The 20,475-nt window shown below is 52.8% G+C and overlaps 11 protein-coding genes across 11 annotated transcripts; 9 read left to right on the plus strand and 2 right to left on the minus strand.

Annotated features, from left to right (window-relative positions):
* Nucleotides 1-864: 864 nt before the first annotated feature.
* Nucleotides 865-2,620, plus strand: CPAR01_16272 (exopolygalacturonase; the record flags this gene model as incomplete). The annotated part of the gene is made up of 7 exons (XM_060500517.1): nucleotides 865-1,380; nucleotides 1,434-1,514; nucleotides 1,563-1,625; nucleotides 1,693-1,789; nucleotides 1,834-2,231; nucleotides 2,294-2,395; nucleotides 2,471-2,620. The coding sequence occupies 7 exons, from the start codon at nucleotides 865-867 to the stop codon at nucleotides 2,618-2,620; spliced, it is 1,407 nt and encodes a 468-aa protein (XP_060340698.1).
* A 173-nt stretch (nucleotides 2,621-2,793) lies between these two features.
* CPAR01_16273 (uncharacterized protein) lies at nucleotides 2,794-4,059 on the minus strand (the record flags this gene model as incomplete). Its single annotated transcript, XM_060500518.1, has 3 exons — nucleotides 2,794-3,309; nucleotides 3,546-3,685; nucleotides 3,771-4,059. 3 exons carry the CDS (start codon nucleotides 4,057-4,059, stop codon nucleotides 2,794-2,796), a joined length of 945 nt encoding a protein of 314 aa, XP_060340699.1.
* CPAR01_16274 (peptidase) lies at nucleotides 3,196-6,015 on the plus strand (the record flags this gene model as incomplete). Its single annotated transcript, XM_060500519.1, has 6 exons — nucleotides 3,196-3,345; nucleotides 4,771-4,909; nucleotides 5,160-5,188; nucleotides 5,381-5,497; nucleotides 5,628-5,940; nucleotides 5,996-6,015. The coding sequence occupies 6 exons, from the start codon at nucleotides 3,196-3,198 to the stop codon at nucleotides 6,013-6,015; spliced, it is 768 nt and encodes a 255-aa protein (XP_060340700.1).
* On the minus strand, nucleotides 5,622-7,168 carry CPAR01_16275 (uncharacterized protein; the record flags this gene model as incomplete). The annotated part of the gene is made up of 3 exons (XM_060500520.1): nucleotides 5,622-5,942; nucleotides 6,277-6,595; nucleotides 6,765-7,168. 3 exons carry the CDS (start codon nucleotides 7,166-7,168, stop codon nucleotides 5,622-5,624), a joined length of 1,044 nt encoding a protein of 347 aa, XP_060340701.1.
* CPAR01_16276 (uncharacterized protein) lies at nucleotides 6,103-6,474 on the plus strand (the record flags this gene model as incomplete). Its single annotated transcript, XM_060500521.1, has 2 exons — nucleotides 6,103-6,171; nucleotides 6,295-6,474. 2 exons carry the CDS (start codon nucleotides 6,103-6,105, stop codon nucleotides 6,472-6,474), a joined length of 249 nt encoding a protein of 82 aa, XP_060340702.1.
* Nucleotides 7,169-8,154: 986 nt separating the features above from the next.
* CPAR01_16277 (uncharacterized protein) lies at nucleotides 8,155-9,288 on the plus strand (the record flags this gene model as incomplete). The annotated part of the gene is made up of 2 exons (XM_060500522.1): nucleotides 8,155-8,443; nucleotides 8,531-9,288. 2 exons carry the CDS (start codon nucleotides 8,155-8,157, stop codon nucleotides 9,286-9,288), a joined length of 1,047 nt encoding a protein of 348 aa, XP_060340703.1.
* A 1,296-nt stretch (nucleotides 9,289-10,584) lies between these two features.
* On the plus strand, nucleotides 10,585-12,772 carry CPAR01_16278 (thiamine pyrophosphate enzyme; the record flags this gene model as incomplete). Its single annotated transcript, XM_060500523.1, has 2 exons — nucleotides 10,585-11,061; nucleotides 11,123-12,772. 2 exons carry the CDS (start codon nucleotides 10,585-10,587, stop codon nucleotides 12,770-12,772), a joined length of 2,127 nt encoding a protein of 708 aa, XP_060340704.1.
* Nucleotides 12,773-13,863: 1,091 nt separating this feature from the next.
* Nucleotides 13,864-13,989, plus strand: CPAR01_16279 (uncharacterized protein; the record flags this gene model as incomplete). Its single annotated transcript, XM_060500524.1, has 1 exon — nucleotides 13,864-13,989. One exon carries the CDS (start codon nucleotides 13,864-13,866, stop codon nucleotides 13,987-13,989), a length of 126 nt encoding a protein of 41 aa, XP_060340705.1.
* Nucleotides 13,990-14,949: 960 nt separating this feature from the next.
* Nucleotides 14,950-15,877, plus strand: CPAR01_16280 (uncharacterized protein; the record flags this gene model as incomplete). Its single annotated transcript, XM_060500525.1, has 2 exons — nucleotides 14,950-15,111; nucleotides 15,410-15,877. Coding segments are annotated over 2 exons (630 nt in total), but the record flags the coding sequence as incomplete, so codon positions are not given.
* A 438-nt stretch (nucleotides 15,878-16,315) lies between these two features.
* CPAR01_16281 (cyclin) lies at nucleotides 16,316-17,479 on the plus strand (the record flags this gene model as incomplete). Its single annotated transcript, XM_060500526.1, has 1 exon — nucleotides 16,316-17,479. The coding sequence occupies one exon, from the start codon at nucleotides 16,316-16,318 to the stop codon at nucleotides 17,477-17,479; it is 1,164 nt and encodes a 387-aa protein (XP_060340707.1).
* A 1,009-nt stretch (nucleotides 17,480-18,488) lies between these two features.
* On the plus strand, nucleotides 18,489-19,462 carry CPAR01_16282 (uncharacterized protein; the record flags this gene model as incomplete). The annotated part of the gene is made up of 3 exons (XM_060500527.1): nucleotides 18,489-18,788; nucleotides 18,868-19,303; nucleotides 19,359-19,462. The coding sequence occupies 3 exons, from the start codon at nucleotides 18,489-18,491 to the stop codon at nucleotides 19,460-19,462; spliced, it is 840 nt and encodes a 279-aa protein (XP_060340708.1).
* Between the last annotated feature and the right edge of the window lie 1,013 nt (nucleotides 19,463-20,475).

A 20,475-nucleotide genomic window follows, 5' to 3' on the forward strand; every position in this document is an offset into this window, starting at 1 on the left:
CAAGCTTGGCTACCTTTCCATAATCGAGTTCAGTTTGAAGAGCATTCCCTTATACCTTGTCGACGATGAAGCAGCACAACGGTCCTGATCGTGAGAATCTCGAGGTTATCATTATTTAGATTTGCCTCGGAAGCCAATGACAAAGATTATAACGAGAGTCAAATTTACCATGATCACTATGATCTGTCGCTTGGGGTCTCGAACCGCGCTGCCCTACATGGTTGTATTACCAACAGCCTGAATGCCGCCGTACTTCTGCGAGGGTCCCTGGGCTCCATTGCCTAGTCTGCGGATAGATGGCCTGAAACCTAGCTCCTATTCCCAGTTTTACTGAAGAGGAGGGTCTCGAGAGCCCAGGGCTTCAGCAAATATCTGCTACCTGTGTGATCTCATATTATGTCAACGCCAAGACCGGAAATGCGAAGCAAATTGCACCCACCGGCTCGCTAATTGCCTCGCTAAGTTGTCTCTGATAATTTCTCCGCATCCCTCTTTACCCCGCGCTCACAAATGGGTACAGTATGCGGAGAAGCGCAAGAAGGATTCAGCCGCAAGGGGTTCGTCAGGTTGAAGGGAACGCTCTTTGGGGAAGAATCAACGTGTTTGCTCCCACCCCAGTCCGCGAAATCTTCTACCGACCGGCCGAGGGACCTTACATGAACCCCACAAATCTTCCACGTATTGTTGCATTCAATCTGGGGATAATGATGATATGATCCGCCGCCGGTGACATTTCATCAAACTTAAGCTCTTAGGATTTTGGGTATTTGAGTACGGATGGCTCAGGGACTAGGACTCAAGTAGTGGCGCTTTCACATCCCTAACACCACTCTGTCGTTCCCGTGTGCGTGCAAGTTTGTCAAGATGCGGACCACCTCTTTGGCTCTATGGGCCGCCGCCCTTGGCCTAATGTCGATTGTTTCCGCCCAGGATGAGCTTCCCAAGCGCCCTAAGGTTGAGCCCGCTCCGTTCAACACCGGAAAGGCCATGCCATTTTCGCCTCCCAGAGACAAAGACCGCTATTGCTACGTTAAGCCGAGCTGCACCGAGGGCAAGGACGACGCGCCGAAGATCCTCAAAGCCTTCAAGGAATGCAACGACGGCGGCACGGTGGTGTTCGACAAGACCTACCTCATTAGCTCGCCGTTGGATCTCACCTTCTTGAAGCACATTGACGTAGTAATTACCGGCGACATCCAGTTCAATGATGACCCCCTCTACTGGGCCGAGAACAGTTTCAAGTTCGCTTTCCAGAACCAGTCAGTCTTTTGGAAGTTTGGCGGCGAGGATATCAACATCTATGGTGATCTTGGGAACGATAAATCTGTCATTGATGGTCGCGGTCAGGCATACTGGGAGGCCATTCAGACCAACAGTAGTGTAAGAACGCCAGGTCATGCTACTTTTCGAGTGTGCTAAACAGGACATAATAGCTCTTGAGGCCCATGTTGTTCTCTTTCGACGGAGCGAAGGGGGCGACAATGTCACACCTTCGGATGCGCAACCCTCCCAACGTGAGTTGTGACCACCACATCCAGATTGTTACAGGCTAACGATACCAGTGGTTCAACCTGATTGCGAACAGCACCGATGTCATTATCAGTGATATGGATCTTAAAGCCCAGGTAGGACGATCCACTGATTTACCACCATCTCAGGGCGGCGCAAAAGCTGACACAATGATTGGGACAGAGTCAAAATGGTGTCAAGATCGCCAACTCGGATGGTTGGGATACCTATCGGTCCGATCGCATTGTGATTCAGAACTCAGTCATTATCAACACAGACGGTGAGTTCGGCTACGGATGGTCTGGGTGCTTGCAATCAGGACAGCAAAACTCCCGTTGATACCGCGTGAACTGACCTCGGTGGCTTATGCAGACTGTGTGTCATTCAAACCAAACAGCACCAATGTTGTCGTCCAGAACCTGGATTGCACTGGCTCACACGGCATGAGCGTTGGCTCCCTGGGCCAGTACAAGGGCGAGACCGATATCGTCGAGAACCTCTACATATATAACACAACTATGGCCAACGCTAGCGATGCCGCTCGCATCAAAGTCTGGCCTGGTATTGAGACTGCTTTCCAGACACTCCTGAATGGTGGAGGTGGTCTCGGGCGTGTCAGAAACGTCACGTATGACCTCTTCAAGAATATCAACAACGATCGGGCCATTACGATTACGCAATGTTACGGCCAAAAGAACCAAACACTCTGCGAAGAGTTCCCGGTAGGTACCTTCGTTCTCTCTGAGGTATTTGTACAATTTAGTGCTGATCATGGTGATTCCAGGCCAACCTTACAATTTCTGACATCACTCTGAAGAACATATACGGCACGGTTTCAACCAAGCTAGACCCGCAAGCCGGAAGCCTTGTTTGTAGTGCCGCAGACGTAAGCTTTCCATCCATCGCTATGAAAGAGCATTGATTCTCCGGACACATCACTGACATTAGTTTTACGATATAGCGTTGCAGCAACATCCGCGCCGAGAACGTCACAGTCACGGTGCCAAGCGGGAAGCCACCTGTGTACGAATGCAAAAACCTGGACAAGAACTTGCTCCAGATCAACTGCACGTCCGGAACAGATGGAGATCGTGATACCACCAATGGATAGATGAAGTAGACTCTATTCAGAATTACTACAGCTGCGGGTTGAGCTTGTAACAACCCCGCACATTCTTGACCACAACTTATCCAAGTCGTATTACATCGATCAGATCATTCAAAATCAACAACGCTCTATCTTCTGGAAAGTATGGTGTAACACCAAGTTGATGTCAGCAAATCTCACCAAGTATAGTTAGCGGCATCGTAATCCCTGTCCCCAGCCTGAGTCTCATCGCCATGCCAGCGGCCATCAAAGCCCTCGTAACTCATGCCGTCCTCGCCGCGGTCCTCGCCACCATCTGAGCGATTGCCATAGCCTGGGTTGATGTCGAACTCTTCTTCCGCGTCCACTCCAGCGCGATTCCACCAGTGAGTTTCATCCAGCTCTGTCTCAATCTTAGCGATACTTGCCTGTACTCTGTGAGCCACATCCTCCTTCAGAAAATACAGCCATGATTTCATCTCGGCGAAAATCTCTTTGTGAATCATGCCAGAGACGTCGATCGGTCTCATTCCGTCACCCAAGCTCAACTTTGCTTTGGTTTCAAACTCATCCCTTACTTGACGGTACCAATCTATCATATGTCGGGGAGCGCCGCCGCGGGGAAATGGCTCGGCAATATGCTCACCTTGGAGGATTCGACTTCCGAAATCAGTCTCGGCCTGACAATCGTTGCAAATGGTCTGCTCCATTGGCTGCTCGCTGTAGGTTTTGGTCTTCAGATTCGGGACGTAAGAATCGCGACAAAGTATTGAGAACATGAAGGCTTCCTTGCATTCGGAGCATTGGAGCAACCTTCTGCACACTGGGCAGTCCTTTGGCTGATCGCTTTTTGCCCGCGATCTGAACCACGATTTGAGACATTCTTCCCCAATCATATGGCCACACGCAAGGATGACGGGCAGTTCCCATCCAACTTTCCAGGACGTACTTTCGTCTGCGCAATCCTCATGACAGATGGAACAGGGAACGCAACATTTGATGCTCGGGTCATGAAGTGATCTGGCATAGACGTCGCGAATATCTGGCCAGTAAGACGATGTGACAGTTTCCAGCTTTCTTGGGCGACAGCTGTTTCGGTAGTACATATGGCAACCGGTCGCAGATTCCCATGGGCTTTGTATAAACGTTGGCGACTGAACGTAGCTGCACCTACGTCTCTTAACACTTTCAGTGTCAGTTCCCTCTTCAGATCGTGAGGAGCGTTTGGTACATGTTGAGTTTGTCGTCAGAGCTGGCGTCTCTCCAGATTCGCTTGCCCGTGATCCACTTCCAGAAGCAGACCGGTCAGCAATGTAGGCGGTACCAGAACTGGTCTCTTGAATTTGCTTAACTTCAGGGGGAATTGGAACCTCTTCTTCGAGTGAGCTTGTGTCCTCCAAATTTCCGGATACATCCCTCATCCAGCAAAGAATGTCAGCCGGGTCGTGAGTAGGCGAGGCCATTGTCGACAAGTGATGTGATAAGTAAGGCACGTGAGCTATATAAATGAGATGCTGAAGAAGAGATCCGATCTCGCAGAGTAGAAATGTATGAGAGTCGTAGTAGTCAAAAATGTATTCTTGTGAGGAAGATACGCGCTAGAGTTGTATGCCAGGGGCTGAAATAGTATTGGTGATGTCTTCGATGGTCAGGCTGTTGATGACTGTAGGTGATGCAGACACTCGGTTGCAACGGACTGTTAAATAGTGTGTCTGAAGCCAGAGAGTCATCGATACAATGGTTCTAATGTCGTTTACAGCGAAAGAAGCCTCTGAACAATCATGTTGTAGTCTATCAATGATGCCAATGGCTTGAGTATTACCAAAATAGCTGATGAAAGCACCGTTTGTCAATGAACTTGGAAGTCGAATGGAATGTAACAAAGCCTTGATTCTTAAGAGGTACGGAAACAAGTAATACAATGTCATGTGCCTGAACGGGGCCGCAGCAGTGTGTCAAAACAATGGGGAACAAAGAAGTTCGAAAGACTGGAGATCACAATCGCAGAGCGCTGGAAACAAGTCAACCAAAATTGAGCATTACATCGCTGAAGATAACTTTGCAACTTTCTCAGCTCACCTCTAACAATTGCTATCAACTGGCGGAAATCTCATTGTTGTTGTGCCTGTCTACTCTATGATTCGACCTAAGCCTCACCAACACATGTGCGGCAGAATGGTCAGTGCTGGCAAGTCCTCGACACCAACCTCTTCGGAACGAGTGTCAAGTTGGCATTCTACTACAACTTTCAGGATGCTGCCTGGGAGATTCCCAACCGAAACGTCTACAACCCCAAGGAGCAGCCCCTTGGATGTAAGTCATTTCCATAACTTGGCGTCCCCCTGTCCTGCAACATGATCATGACATACTAAAATTACGAATCCGTTGGACTCACCAGTCTAGAGGATGGCAAGTGGCTCGTTCAGCAAAATGAACGGGGCCACAAGGTAAGCTTTGAGTTTGTAGCCAACGGTAGCAAGACAGTCGGCATTCCCAGCGCCAACTCTGGGTCCGTTGCAGGTGCCATTGACTACTTCTCGTCCTAGGGCTTGACAGTTGACAGCCGTCTTACGCCCGAGATCTCAGCTCCTGGTAAGCTATCGTCGTCCCGACAGCTAGCTGTTCAAACATTTCGTATTTTACATAATCCCCATATCAGGTGGTTCCTTTCTTCCCACGTATCCGACATCCGAGGGTGGGTAGGCTGTTCTCTATAGAACCAGCATGGCCACTCCATATGTACCTAAGTTGCTGATTGGAGACTAGCTCAACTCGTTCTAACAGAACTTCAACATTGCCGGCGTCGCCGCTCTCTACTTCTCAGCGAACGGAGGCCGCTCCAAAATTTCCAGCAACGCCAGCGACTCGGCCCACCACCTCATCGCCTCCAGCGGCAAGCCCGTCGCTCATCATGATGGAAGCGGCTCTCTAGCGTAAGTCTCTCTATCTTGGCGTTTCTAGATTCACCGAAGCTGACGGGTTATTACCCCTATTCCAATGCCAGGTGCCGATATAGTCGACGCCTTTAAAGGTCATAACCTACAAGACATCCATCACCTCCGCCGTCATCAATTTGAACGACACAGACCACTCCATCATCTCCACTGAGCCCGCTTCCGATCCCGTGGTCACTTTCCCTCCGATCCCGTACTCCTCGAACGAGGGCGAGGTGGCCACGGTCAAGTTCTCGGCGACTGCACTTGATGTAGCTCTTGGTACGACTGGGGTTCTGACGGTGACTTTCATCGAACCTGCCGGTATTGATGCGAAGCTTTTCCCGATCTATAGCGGATACATCAATATTATCGGCTTTAACGACGAGTCTCTGCGGGTGACATGCGCTGGTCTGTAGATGATGCCAGTTCAATGACAGCTCCAGAGGTAACTGACTCTCCATAGGTATTAAAGGCAGCGTCTAAGATAGCAAAATTTGGGCCGGCGAATGAATTGACCCCGTCATTCAAACCCCCGACTTTGTGCTAATCCAAGAGAATGATACCTTCAAGATGACTATCGAAGACACCTTTACCATTGACTTTGACATCCTCTGGCCTCGTTGTGAGTTCAGCTTCGATGTATGTACTCCCCGTTTCCCGAATCAAAACCAAGTACTTCATCTGGAAATAGCTAACCCTTTCAAGCTCGTCGAACCCTCTTGGGAGTCCATAGACTGTACATACCCCTGTGTTCCGGGCTAGCACAAATACCCTGGCTCCCTTCAGCATTACAACCTCATCTTGGACGCCTACTTTGATGCCCCCGTTCAACAGTACCCGCGCCTGCCCTCGAGTACCTGGTGGCCGAGCGGCAACTTCTCGCACGGCAGTGCGATCGAGAGCGGCGAGTACAAGATCCTGTCGAGGGCGCTCCGGACGTAAGGTGGTTACCACAATATTAGCGACTGGCAGATCAGGGTCTCGCCCAGGATCATCGTCGACAAGGATAAGGCTTGAGGCTCGCACATATAAGCGCGCCAGATGAATCAAAGGGTAAATCAGTCTGTAATTAAAGCAGAATATGAAGACCTAGTCAAGTCGGAGTCAACTACAAGTCATCAAAGATGACTCGGTTTGGCCTAAGTTACACTACTGGTCATCAAGTTGCTTGGGATCTGCGTTACATTCGACACCAACCTCCGTCATGGGAAGGACTCATCCAAGACTAATACATCCACCTCCAAATGGCGAAGCTCCCAATCACAACCCCACTACCCAAATGCGTCAAAGCTTTCCCCCCATCTCCTCGTCCTCCCTTTCCACCCATCGTCCTAACAATCCACCAATCCATGATTCCAACAAGCGAAGTAACGGCCAATAACGCAGTCACCGCGTCTTCATTGCCGCATCCCTCCTGATACGTCTCGAGCCCGAGAAACAGCAACCCGGTAGCTAGATCGCGCGCTGATTTGGCATAGCTAAAAGCCTCGGCTTCTGCGGAGAGGGGTCTGGCGATGCCGAAGGCGTCGTAGATTGCCAGGGGCCGGACGAAGCCTAGAAGGCCTATGAAAGTGAGGCCTGTGCCGAGTACGTAGCTCGGGTAAGGAGAGAAGGGGGAGGCTATGTTCATAGACATTCTGCTCAGAGTCGGTTTTGCGTGTCTTTTATCAAGGTCGCTGGTGCCTGACTTTGGTAATTCGTTTTTGATTATAGTTGACCTTTGGCATGCAGAAAAGGGTATTAATCATGAATGGGAAGCTTCCTCTCCGACTGCGATCTCAGCGGGAGGGGCAGCTTAAGTATCTCAAACAGCGTTCATCTGAACATGCAAACCGGGTCGTGCGGAGCTCCAGGATGGAGCTCAGTGTGAAGGACTCGAGCTCCAAGCATCATGCGGCAGTCCGATGCGAGCGGGGTGGTATTGAAGCAGACCCCCGAACATTCGAGGCCAGTCTTTCCCGGCTGTTATGGCCATAATGTGACAGAACCATTTTATGTACTGACTTACTTGTAGCGTACTATATCCTCAGGGTTTCAATGCTCAGGAATGACCGCATTAAGAATCCCAAGAGTGCTACATCGAAGTTAGTGTAACCCTTGACTGATTGCTGTCGTCCGATGGTTTTACCTTCTCATCACATACCACGAAGCTTTGAACCAAATGACGACCCCAATAAAAAGTTCGTCGATGGTCAGCGACCAGTGTACGAAAGCTGCAAGGACGCATCACCGCAATTCGCTCCGACCTCCCCCAGACCATGCACCGTATACAGACCCACTTCCGGGCCCGATCCCGGGCGACTTCGGGGACCCCACCAGGGACCAAAGTACTTAGGCTTATTTTTTAGCGCAGACCAAGCAGGAAGGAGCTAAGGAAATCCCATCGGCCCCTGTCTAGCATCCCGATCCTTCGCATCAACACGATCAGCCGTCACAGAATTTTTCTTCGCGATGGCCTCTTTCCTCAATCATCCACACTTGCACTCGCTGCCGTCGCCAGCACCAAGGGAGCGCTCGCCTCTCGTCCACTCGCTCAACGCCTGTTACACGTGAGAGACTACCGGCTTTCACACTCGACCTCCACGATCGCGATCACGATAGCTTATCGCCACCACCGCAGCCATGGCCCTTCCCGACACCCTCCTCGCGTTCCTCATGACGCTCCTCTCAACAGCGCACGCCTTGAACGTCACCGTTCCCTCCGAGATCAAAGCTGGTGTCGAGACGGAAATCGAAATTGGTTTCGACTACTGGAAACAACCGTTCGTCTACGAGACCCTCCCCGGGCCAGTCTTTGACGAGATCGTGGCGGTATGCCGCAATCCAGTAGACGAGGACGTCGGCTGCGGCCATGACATGCTGTACGAGCACTACCAGCTATTCCTGTACACCGAGGAATGGATGTACACCTGTAAGAGGGCCTTTCTTCCTACCTCGGTATCCTTGCGCCTTGCGCAGTACCGATAAAGTGCATCACTGACAAGGGGTCGACTGGCAGGCTACCTAAGCGACTTCATCCCAATGGGCACGACCAAACCCAAAATCACAATCCCCAAAGACCTCGGCCCCTCCGAGTCCTACAAAATAACAGCCATGGCCTTCAACGGCTCCAAAATCCAGACAAACTACTACGGCGTCGAATCCTCCCCAGACTTCACCCTCACAAACACAGACATCAAAGACTGGACGGCATGGGAATCCTACGGCGGCTGGCTGAAACCGTGGTACTCCCTCCCCTGCTCCTCGTACGGCTGCTTCCGCACCTGCGGCCTCAAATTCGCAGACGAGCACGGCAACAAGAAGCAAGGCACGGGCGCGGGACTCTTCAACTGCCTCAATGAGTGCCCCGGTATCCTCGCGGACTGGAACGACCCCGACTCGCAGTGGTCGTGGTATAAAGCGTTCGACGGGCACGATTGGTCGGGCGAATCGACGGCCGTGACGACGAGCACGCCGAGCGCGGTGCCTAGTACTACAGGGTACGGGTATCAGACGATGGATAAGCAGGAGACGACGTTGTACGGCACGCCGACGGCGCCGACGGTGTATTCGTGGGAGAGTCTCTTGACGGCGAGGCCGACTGCAACGAGACAGGCTTCGGCGGGGAGGAGGACGGCGAAACCGCCGGTGGCAGTGCCGAAGAAGACGAGCTATGCGGGCCTCATGGCGACGATGATCTTGACGTGCCTTGTTGCTTTTGGCGTTGGTTCTGTGCTTGGATGGATCTGGCCGGATGCATTGAGGCAAGATGGATGAATGTGGTTGTACATGGGACGTGCAGAGCAACGTGACTTAGTCATGGGATGACACTTGAAGATGAAAATAACACTAAATAGTATTGCCAGCTACAAGATTAATTAGCTACAACATCAATTGAGCTATGCCTCGTACCCGCCTTTCCATTGCTTTAGATTCGGGCTTCTCTGCATCGAAGCTCAAAGGCCGAGCGGATCCTCTTAGCTAATAGTAAAAGCCACCAGATAACACCGCCTGCACCCCGCACAAGCTCGACGCATCAGCTGGGTGCTGCAGGGAACGCCCGGACGCGCGCTCTGCTGCGGGGAACTCCTGTGCTATGAGACGGGGACTTGAGAATCGGGATTCTTAGCCCATGGTTTACCTCAAAACGTCTTGTTTCGTTGGGGCTTGGTCGCGGTAATCCTCGGCCCAGAGCGGTGTTTGACACATAAGTCCCCAAGTAGGGAAGTTGGGACATTTGGCTTTGAGATCCCATCTTGATAAGAGATGTGCCTATGTACATGCCGTATCATTCAGCTCACCTCACGAACGGCTTCACTCAGGGATGAAGCTTGCATGCTGCCATGTCATCTCAACGGCTGTCTCCTCTTATCAACCTCTCGCTCCTCCTCCTCAACCCTTGTACATGTCCCTCCCTCCACGGCGCCTTGTGCTCCCTTCTCTCGGGACTAAACACGATGAGGGTGAGCGGCTATGGAGCTGTGTCGCCTACCCTGCAGTGAGCCGACAACAAGCGCCCTATGAAACCGGGCCCTGGGCCGATTGCGGGGTTAGCCCAAGGGGGCCGCAAGGGCGTGATGCTCCCTTTTCTGGGGAACAAGCTTGGGCCGGCGGTCGGTCTGTGGAACGATCCCAGTTCCGGGCGTATAAACTCGTCTATGTCGCCCGTCACGGGAGGCCCAGTCCCGACTGACTTCAGTCAAACTACCCCCATCAGGCTTCAGCTCAGAGGACGAAGTCTATACAAAGTCTCCAGAATTGTGCAACTTCTCCGCCGCGGCGCGTCATCGGTCAAACCCCGTATCCCATACACCGGTGATCGGTCGAGTCGTTCATCCCCAGCTTGCTTGAAGTGTGCCACACAAGCTCGACGACTCCCAGGTACTAGACTGTTCAGTACTGACGCAGTTGTCAAGCGAGACTCTTCCCCTCCCTCAGAGTTGTTTGATAACACTGTGAAGTAGTCAATCACACACACACCTACACATCCACCTCACTTGTTGATACCTACGCCGCCCCCCTCCAATACACACTGCTGGCTGGCTAGTTGGCCCGTTATTGCCGTTCTTCACCATGCCTTTCAGACAATTGCCGGTGCCAATGGCACGTTGCTTGCGCAGCTTCGGCCCTGCAGGTGGGCGTCCAGGGAAATTAGTCCGCTTCAACCAGACATTGGCGCCCAGCATAGCCGTTGTCGGCGGCCCTGCTCGTCAACTTGCCGGTTTCTCATCCGCTGCCCCACTGCATCGAAGTGGGGGATCAACATCACCATCATCCTCCCATGCGGGTGCTGGTATAAAGCCTACCAGCTCTCGGCCTCTCGTCGAGGATGAGTTCAAGGCCACCATCCAACAGGCCAGGAACCTTTCTTCGAAATCAACCGAGATGTATACCGCGTCTTTCGCCTTCTTTGAGGCGCTATGGGATGCCGGCGTCACCCACTGCTTCGTGAACCTGGGTTCTGACCACCCCAGCATTATCGAAGCCATGGTCAAGGGTCAGAGGGAGCGAAAGGGGAACTTCCCCAGAATCATCACATGTCCCAATGAAGTAATGAAACTCCGTCTCTTCCGCGTGCGTCCACTTGGGCATGTGCTAATGAGGTATCTAGATGGTCGCCATGTCCATGGCCGACGGCTACGCTCGCCTGACTGGAAAGCCGCAATGTGTTATTGTCCACGTCGACGTAGGAACGCAAGGTCTCGGCGCTGCTGTTCACAACTCGTCATGCGGCCGCGCGCCCGTTTTGGTGTTTGCCGGGCTGTCTCCCTTCACTATCGAAGGCGAGATGAGAGGCAGCAGAACAGAGTACATCCACTGGATTCAGGATGTCCCTGATCAAAAGCAAATCGTTTCGCAATACTGCCGGTACTCTGGCGAGCTCAAGACAGCAACCAATGTCAAGCAGATGGTCAATCGCGCCCTTCAGTTCTCCAAGTCAGACCCTCAAGGGCCCGTATATCTTTGCGGTGCTAGAGAGGTGATGGAGGCTGAGGTCGAACCGTACAGCATTCGTCAAGAGGACTGGCACCCCGTTGAGCTCGGAGGTCTTCCCAAGAACGCCGTCAACAAGATTGCCGAGGCATTGGCCGGTGCAAAAGAGCCCCTCATCGTCACTGGATTTGGCGGCAGAGACCACCAGTTCCCTGACGCTCTCGTTGAACTCGCAAACACCGTCAAGGGCCTGCGCGTTGTTGACACGGGTGGTAGCGACATGTGCTTCCCCGCAGACCACCCTGGCTGGTTGGGACTTCGATTTGGTATTGAGAACGCGGTAAACACTGCTGATGTCATTGTCGTTCTTGACTGCGACGTCCCGTGGATCAACACTCTGTGCCACCCCAAGAAGGACGCCAAGATTTTCCATATTGATGTTGACCCGCTCAAGCAGCAGATGCCCGTCTTCTACATCGCCGCCCAGTCGAGATACCGAGCGAGCAGCCTGGTGTCAATTGAACAGATTACTGCACACTTAAAGGGGCAGTATGCTGCTCAACTTGAGTCTGCGGAAGCCAAGGAGCGCGAGGCAAAGGTCAAGGAGTCTCACAAGCAACTTCTTGCCAAGATCGAGGAAAAGGCGCAGCCCAAGGCGGATGGCGAGTTCGGCACTGGCCACCTTACCCGGTCACTGAAGAAGCTGTGTCCAGAGGACACCATCTGGGCCATTGAGGCTGTGACAAACACAATTTTCGTCCACGACAATCTTCAGCCCACACTGCCCGGATCTTGGATCAACTGCGGTGGCGGTGGCCTTGGATGGTCTGGCGGTGGCGCTCTCGGTATCAAGCTGGCAACCGACTTTGAGAACGGTGGCAACAACAAGGGCAAGTTTGTTGTGCAAATTGTTGGCGACGGCACATTCCTCTTCTCTGTGCCAGGTAGCGTATACTGGATCGCCAAGCGATACAATATCCCTATTCTGACGATTATTCTGAATAACAAGGGTAAGTGGTTAACGAATCCTTCTGGTGAGTTTGAAACGAAAGCTGATGTGACGATAGGATGGAACGCCCCCAGGCGGTCACTTCTTTTGGTGCACCCTGATGGTGAAGGTTCCAGGGCGACCAACGAAGAGATCAACATCTCATTCGACCCGGCACCCGATTATGCCGGCATCGCCAAGGCGGCCGCGGGTGGAGACTTGTTTGCTGCTCGTGTAGACAACGCGGCGGATCTTGATGGTGTGCTGAAGAAGGCTATTGAGACGGTGCAAGGCGGTCAGCCCGCTGTTTTGGATATCAAAGTGGCCCTGGGTTCATAGATATAGCGTTGACGAAGTAAATCGGAACGGTGAAGGTAGAAGACCGGTATAAGCGAATGGCTTGAGGTATCTTCACCAGGCTGATAGAGCATGACCTGGTAGATTTAACGCTTGTTTTCGCAGACGTAGATGGATCGTCGCGGGGCTCACACGGCAGAATAGAGAGTGACCGGACATTTGAAGTTTGATTGGGATACGATAGCGCTCGGAACTTCGTCGGGCGAGCATGGGTGACCCTTAGGTGTAAGTAAAACTCTAGAGATGCTGCAAGAAATCCATCGACGACCGCGACTTGTCACCTTGCTTCGCGATGGGATCATGTTCGCTGGGTAGCTTCCGACATTAGTAGCCACACAGACGGAGGGTCCTGTTGAGATGGTATCGTTGAATATGAGAGCTGTTCGTTATCATCGCTGCAATAGGCTGCGGGCAACGGTGAATGAGGCCAAAGGAGCCCAAGTAGCAGCGAGACCTAGACCTAGACTTCCCCTAACCCAGCGGGTAGATCTCCCCGAGAAGCCGGCCAGAATCATGGCTAGTCTGCGTGGTGTGTGATGTACTGGCCATGGATGATAATCAGGGGATGGATGGGTGGGTTTTGCGGCACAAGCCTGGGGATAGGTAAGTATTCGATGCCATGTTAGTCGACTGAGTCGGGAGAAGGAAGTGGTGTGGTGTGTAGCCGAGATTTCGATGTGTTTGCCACCGATGGGTCGTTTGGACAGGGACACATTGGATGTTCGTAGCATTATCGTCAGTTTGCCGTCACATCGAATCTGCAGCGGCGTGGGAAGATGCAGAAAAAAAATCAATGGCAATTCAAGACACATTATTGAAAAGCTCCACCAGCCAGCCAGTCAAGCTCGGTGTGGAAAGAAAGCCTAAAAGATCTGGAAGAGCGTTCCGTCAGCTTTCGAGAGCCTGCAGTGATGCCTGCCTCAATTATCCGGGGGCTCGTGCATCAAATCTGGTCATTTGACAAGCAAAAAAGGGACCCCTAAAACTCCACTTTGGGCCACCATCGGCGCCTGCCTCCAAAATAAAACCGGGGGGGGGGGGTGAGGGGTGGGGGCACAGCACCGGCCAGGCCAATGTCTGTGCTGCTCTTAGCTCTGTCGAACCCCTGCTCAAATTCATCACTACACCACATGGATGGAAGGTGCCCGCTGAGGGGATTTGGAGGAAGCACACACTCCAGGTTTGCGACAGGACTGTGAACGAGGAAGGGACCAGTGCAGGGCAAGGCAGGAAAGGGCGAGCGGATACCACCTGCAAGACAACACCATACAGGTGCCTTATGCGTGTCTCCAACCTATCGAATTCCGCAATGTAAGGTAGCCGCAGGCATTGTGCTTGGGTGAATGAAATTCCGTTGATATCAGGGCATCCCATCTGCTATCGGGCCTTAACGGGCACCTAATCGCATCTTAGTCATGTCCCGTCGCCAGGGAGCCCCTCACTTATTACACGAGAATTTGAACCGTCACCGCGGGAGCCGAGCTATCTCTGCAGCCGTTCTGCCCGATGCGAGGCGATGTAAACCCAAATTCGAGGGCGCGGCTGCCATGTTGTTCGTGTGTGTAAGAGTGTGCGAGCAAAATGTGTCAATTCCAAGTCAGCAGGCGTTATTTCTGTGATCCTTCTTGAGATCCATGTAAGGTATGGATGGATGACTGTGTACGTAAATACCTGCCTTGAGGTACCATACCAACCTACCTTACCTACCGGGACATACCTTAGGTAGAGGAGCTGGAGGGAAGGTGTAAGCTTCACTTTAAAATAGGAAGGAAAACAGAAAACTCGAGGAAGGCACCAAGGATGGCAAGAACAAGGATGGGGAAAAGGCAATACGGGCAAGCGGGCAACAAGGAAGGGACTGCCTCTACGGAGTATGTACATATGTACTTTCACACAGTTCCATCCTCGGCCTGTGGAACCTGCGTGCCTGCCTCTCCACCTCCACCTCCACGTCCGCCTTCCCAAAATCCCGGCCTCCTTCCGAACAGTGAAATTTCTCCAAAATTTCAACCGCTCATTAAAATGTCCCGGACTCCCATCCCGACCCGGCGCACTCGACAACATTACATGCAGATGCAGACGCAGACCACGATCGACACATAACCGGGGACGTCCACGACGATCTAGGATCAGCAAATTCATCAATACACATTCGATAGGTGCCCATCTGGCTAAGGCAGCGCACTAGCCCTTCCGTTATCATCCCATTCTTCTTACTATTTGGCCATCCTCTTCGCCACCTCGGCTCACCTCCTGTCGTGGTTCCTGCATATCTCCTCTCTCGCCCCAACAACAAGTCAGCCAGCCACCACCAGCTTGGAGTACTTGTCGACTCATCAGGTGGTCATCCACTGATACCGCAATTTTTTGCCCGCCAAACTACTACAACATTTCTTCCGTCGGTCTATTCAGCCCGTCTGTCCCCCGCTATCTGCTCGAGTACACAAACTGCACGGCTTGTTGAAGCGCGTTCCCAGTCAGGTCGCCTCCGCAGAGAATAATACGACTTTCCATCCCCTGTGCGGCACTACCTACGCTTCCCTGCTTGTACACTTTGCACCGGCGACGTCCGCTGCATCGCACCAGCTCCAAATCCCATCAGGCAAACGCCACCCATAGTCTGCTGTTCTGCGGCCTGCCCAGCCTTTTGCTTTTCTTGCAGGTGGCACCCAATTTGTTCTCAGCGCATCGCTTCGCCTGCAGCTCCAAGCCGTCCTCTTCGCCTTCATCGTTGTTTGGTCTGCCACCTACCTGCAGTTGCAGTGTGTTTGGCCATTAATACAGCACTTTGTAGGGTCCTCGACTTCAGACGATCGCCGATCCCTCCACCGCAACGGGGATGCCGTGTCTTTTGGGCTCTCTTCGCCTACCGCATGCCTGCAGTTCCCCGCACTAGCTTCGAGATCAGCAAAAAGATTGTGCTCTGTCACAAGCACCTTTACCAGTAATTCAACCTTGTCGGTCCAGACCACCACCACGAACCACCGATACCACCACCAACGATATTGCTCCGAGCGAGACATTGCCAACCGAACCACTTGCTTTGCTTTAACCCCCCAAACGAGACGTGCAGCCGCACCGCATTAATATTGACCGACCTTTTCGAGCCCCTCTTGACCACCAAGAGACACCCTTGGTGAAATATCGCCTTGCGCCGATCATCAGCTTGCCCCTCTGCTCGCCCTTTCATATTTCGCGGCCGAACGACGATAATTCCATCCTAGTAGTCGAACCACGATTTCACGCCAAGTTCCTTCTTTTGTTTCAAGGACCAAGTCTGTTAGCTTGTCTTAGAACGGCTCGAAACTACGCCATTCGGGCCAGACCATTTGGGGGCCACCTGCGAAAGAGCCTCCCCGCGATACATTCCGACCCCCGCAAGCCGAATCTGGCCGAGGGAACTGCAACTGTGCAAAGATAGTAGTTTGGGCCATGAAAGTTGTGTGAAATAGCTCAACGGTACACACATCACACGGCTCCCGTCGGGGCTTTTGCTTATGATTATTTGTTTTCTCGAAGCGTCAGATGCTCGCTGTTGCCCACGCCGAACACACCGAGACACTACTCTCGTACCCTAACCCGACGTCATTGTCGCCTTATAACCATCCCCGGTGTGTCCCCCAGGACCAACACCAAAGCACCGCAGGGATGACTCCGAAGCCTGGTGAGGACGGCCTGCCTCTGGAGCAGACAGACTCGAACGCGAGCGCCGTCCCCGACCTTCCGCCGCCGCCGAACCCTTCGTCCGATCCGCGACTGAGCGTTGCCGACTGCGATAGCCCCCCGAATGTCCCCGAAAACACCGATGTCTTCAAGTTATCGCCTAGGGCGGCGATGAAGCTCTTGAGTGGTGGAATCGAGGCTCTCGTGAAGATAACAGGCGATATTCCTCCAACACCACCTCCTACAAGCCCGACACTACCCAATATGCGAGGAATGGCGGCAGAGAAGGAGCTCATTCGCACAAGCTCACAAAAGAACCTGGCTCGCATGCGCAAGGAGGCTGAGGCTGCAGCCGCAGCTTCAGCGTCTTCGCCTCGTCGACCACCGATGATGTCCCAGATGAGCGGCTCGAGTAGCTCGACACCACAATTAATAGACGGTGTCCATCTGCGGCAGACACAATCGCCGACACCACCACCGCCACCGAAAGCACCCGAACCACACATAATAATTGGGGAGAACTCGCAGCCGATTAATCTTCAGCATAGTGCAATCACGCGCAAGTTCTACTCTAAGAAACCGCCGCCCATTGGTATCGACGAATATCTAGCGCGAATCCACCAATGGTGCCCGATGAGCACTGCTGTGTACCTTGCTACTAGCCTGTATATCCACCGCTTAGCCGTTGACGAACGAGCGATACCTGTGACGCGGCGGAATGCGCATCGATTGGTTCTAGCGGGACTTCGGGTGGCAATGAAGGCGTTGGAAGACCTCAGCTACCCGCACAGCAAGATTGCCAAAGTTGGAGGCGTTAGCGACGTCGAGTTGGCGCGCTTGGAGATTAGTTTTTGCTTCCTGGCGAACTTTGAGCTGGTGGTCAGAGAAGATACGTTGAAGAAGCACTGGGAGGTTCTGAAGCAGGAGCAGCCATTGAGGCTCATACATCCCAGTATACCGAATTTGTCGTTGAACAGGAGGCCTAGAGAGTCGGCGCACTCCGGACAGGAAAACCAATGGAAATGAGGAGGGCATAATGAGAAGACCTGAGGGCAATGGGATAGGTCACTGTGTTTGCAGCATGGTTGTGGCATTTGAAGGAGCAAGAGCGCATCATCACATTGCATTGCAACGGTGTACTTCTGGGTATGTTACGTCTGATACCGATTCGCTTCATGGTACAAAGTACACTCTTAATGGAGCGGGGCTATCTCCTTGGTGTTGAATATAACTTTTGAGGCTCCTTTTGCTTGAGTTGAAGACGACGATGGTGGTGGGTGCTGGTGTAATCTTTAACAATCCCTTGGCAATCGACTTTGTTGACAAGTTTACTGTTCTCTGAATGCGAATGCCGCCACGCGACAATATGAACATTGACTTTCGTCTCAACTGCTGTTTCTTCCTGGATAGAGGTAGGGATCTAAGATGCGATGACATGTGCCTCAACCCAATTACCTACCTTACCTACCTACAAGGGATCGCGTGCGAAAAGTGGCTCATCGATAAATAGCGATCAAATTAAAGCTTATCGATTACTTGGGTACCTGTACCTTATTAAGGTATCGCGTCGCGTTACGCTTGGCAGGAACACTCACTGGAGAAAGTCTGCAAGTTGGATGGGGTGTGCCTGCCCAGAGTCGCATGTTGCCTGTGGAAAAGGAACGGAACCCCTCAGACCCGCTTCTAACGGGTACCGTGCGCATGGCGGAGGCAGCTGCAGCCAGCTTGGTTCCCTACCTCCCCTTACCTTGAAGCTCAGAGCTCCGCCGCCTCGCCCGTGCCCCCCCCCCCAATCTGGAACCTGGACAGACTTTCTCTTCCCAACTCCCGCTTGTCGTTGATTCAATCTCAATTCAATCTAGACATTGACGCCCGCCACGTTCTTTTACGCCTGTCTTTACGCGCCCGATCTGTTCCAAACGTCTACGCGATCAATTGACCGATTGCTATCGCGACAAACCATGCTGCCCGACGCAGTCTGATCGAATCACTCTCTCAAGTAAAACCAGGCACACTCGCGACCGAACCGGTTACAATGGCCGAAGAATTCAATAACGACGTCGAGACTGTTGAGGACGCCCCTGCCAATCCTGGCGCCGACGTCGAGATGGCCGAGGAGGGCGATGCCAACGCTGAGGAACTCCCCTTTGCCGAGGGCGGCGAGAGCGACCCCGTCGAGCCGCGCACCACTTTCGTCAGCTACCTGTCCAGCCCCGTCGTCACTCTCTTGGTCGGGCAGGGCGAGTCGGAAGCAATTGTTACAGCTCATCAGGCGCTTCTGGTGCAAAGCCCCTTCTTCAAGGAGGCCTGCGCCCAGTTCAGCGACGATGGTAGCGTAAGTGGTCCTCCCACGTTGCGGCATTCACCCGGCGCATTCTGCATTTCCCCGACGTTACTGACTCAATGCGCAACAGCCGCGCCAAGTCGAGCTCGTTGGTGAAGACCTCGACTCGGTCGGATGCTTCCTCGAGTTCCTCTACACAGGAGAGTACTTCCCCCGCAAGGTAGCCGGTTCGCGCACACTCGAGCAAGACCCCTCGACTCCCGAAGTCGATGTAGACGGCACGCAGCTGCTGAAGCACGCGCGCGTTTACACCCTGGCTGAGAAGTTCGGTGTCCCAAGTCTCCGCTCGCTCGCCAGCTCCAAGATCCACTGCGTCAACTCGACGGCCAAGGGCGAGATCGCCTACGCCCGCTACGTCTACGCCTACACTGGCAAGGACGACACCACCATCCGCGCTCCCGTCGCACAATTCTGGGCCATGCGCTCGCATACCCTCCGCTCCGAGGCCGAGGACGAGTTCCGCTCTCTATGCTTGGAGTACCCCCAGTTCGGATACGACGTGCTTAGTATGTGGCGGCGCTTGAATACGGTGAAAATAATGACTATGCTAACTACCAATAGCCCGTGTCCTCGACGACAAGCTCAAGAGGGAGAAGAACGACAAGCTGCACCCATCATCATCTCAAGGAAGCGCTCGCAAGCGTGCGCGACACAGCCAGATCTAGAGCGACAGGGAGCGAATTCAACGGTGCATTTCTTGCGTGGCGTTTGCTACCATGGTTTAGGGATCTTTTTGCGATGGAGCTTTTGGCATTTCCTGGAACCATTCGCCATACCCCCTGATTCTCGTACAACACTGGGGCGGAGTAGATGCGATTGTGCAAAAAGGCGAATAGGAAGTTGTTTGATTTCTTTGCAGACTGCTATGCCCGGTCCTGCTGTACGCGTATTGTCCTGGTATATAGGAAGCCGTGGATACCACTGTGGGAAATATTTTGAAGACCAACTTGCTGCCTGTGGGTCTGGGAGCATTGCATATATGTATACTAAGGTATGGAGCTACAAAGCAATGCCTTTCGTCCGGACCGTGTGTCTGCTGTCACCATGTTTGTCGTTTGATGAAGGACGAGTTTGGTGCTGCGCAGGGACTAAAGGGGGGCCATTGTGACACACGCCTCGTACCTTTCCGCCTTCCCTCGTTCTTTTTCTTGTTTTTTTTTTTCTTTTTTTTTTTTTTTGTGTGGAATTCCACTTGATAGTATGGACGCAGTGGATTATGTGATGAATATTGCACTCTCTTACTTGTCGCTTGTTTGCTATAAAAATCCTGAGACGAAGGTGGTCAAGCGTTTGATATACGATTTTGTAGAAGGCATCAACCTTCACCAATGTCTCACCGAAAGCTGTGCCCCAAGTGGGTTCGGCGGGGCTCGGTGAGGCACAGCTACCCCAAAAATGCGGGGTACGGGATGCGGTCCGGGTTAAGAAAGAGTTTCTCCGCCCAGTCGGAGGACGACGCTCCATTTGATCTATCTGAGGCAGCATTCGGAACCTCGGATTGGGGACAGATTCGAAGTAGATGAACCAGATCGGAGTAGCCAGGTAGATAGGTGTAGGACCCTGGACAGGGTCTGAGATGCCGTCTTAAATGAAGATGCCACCCCCCAGACTCCCCGTCTTCTGTCCCTCCATGACGTCTCTTCATCGTCGCCATTGTTACTTAATCGTGTAGAAGCGC

Source organism: Colletotrichum paranaense (genome assembly GCF_030867605.1).
Source record: "Colletotrichum paranaense strain IMI 384185 chromosome Unknown Scaffold_24.1, whole genome shotgun sequence".
Lineage (NCBI taxonomy): Eukaryota > Fungi > Ascomycota > Sordariomycetes > Glomerellales > Glomerellaceae > Colletotrichum > Colletotrichum paranaense.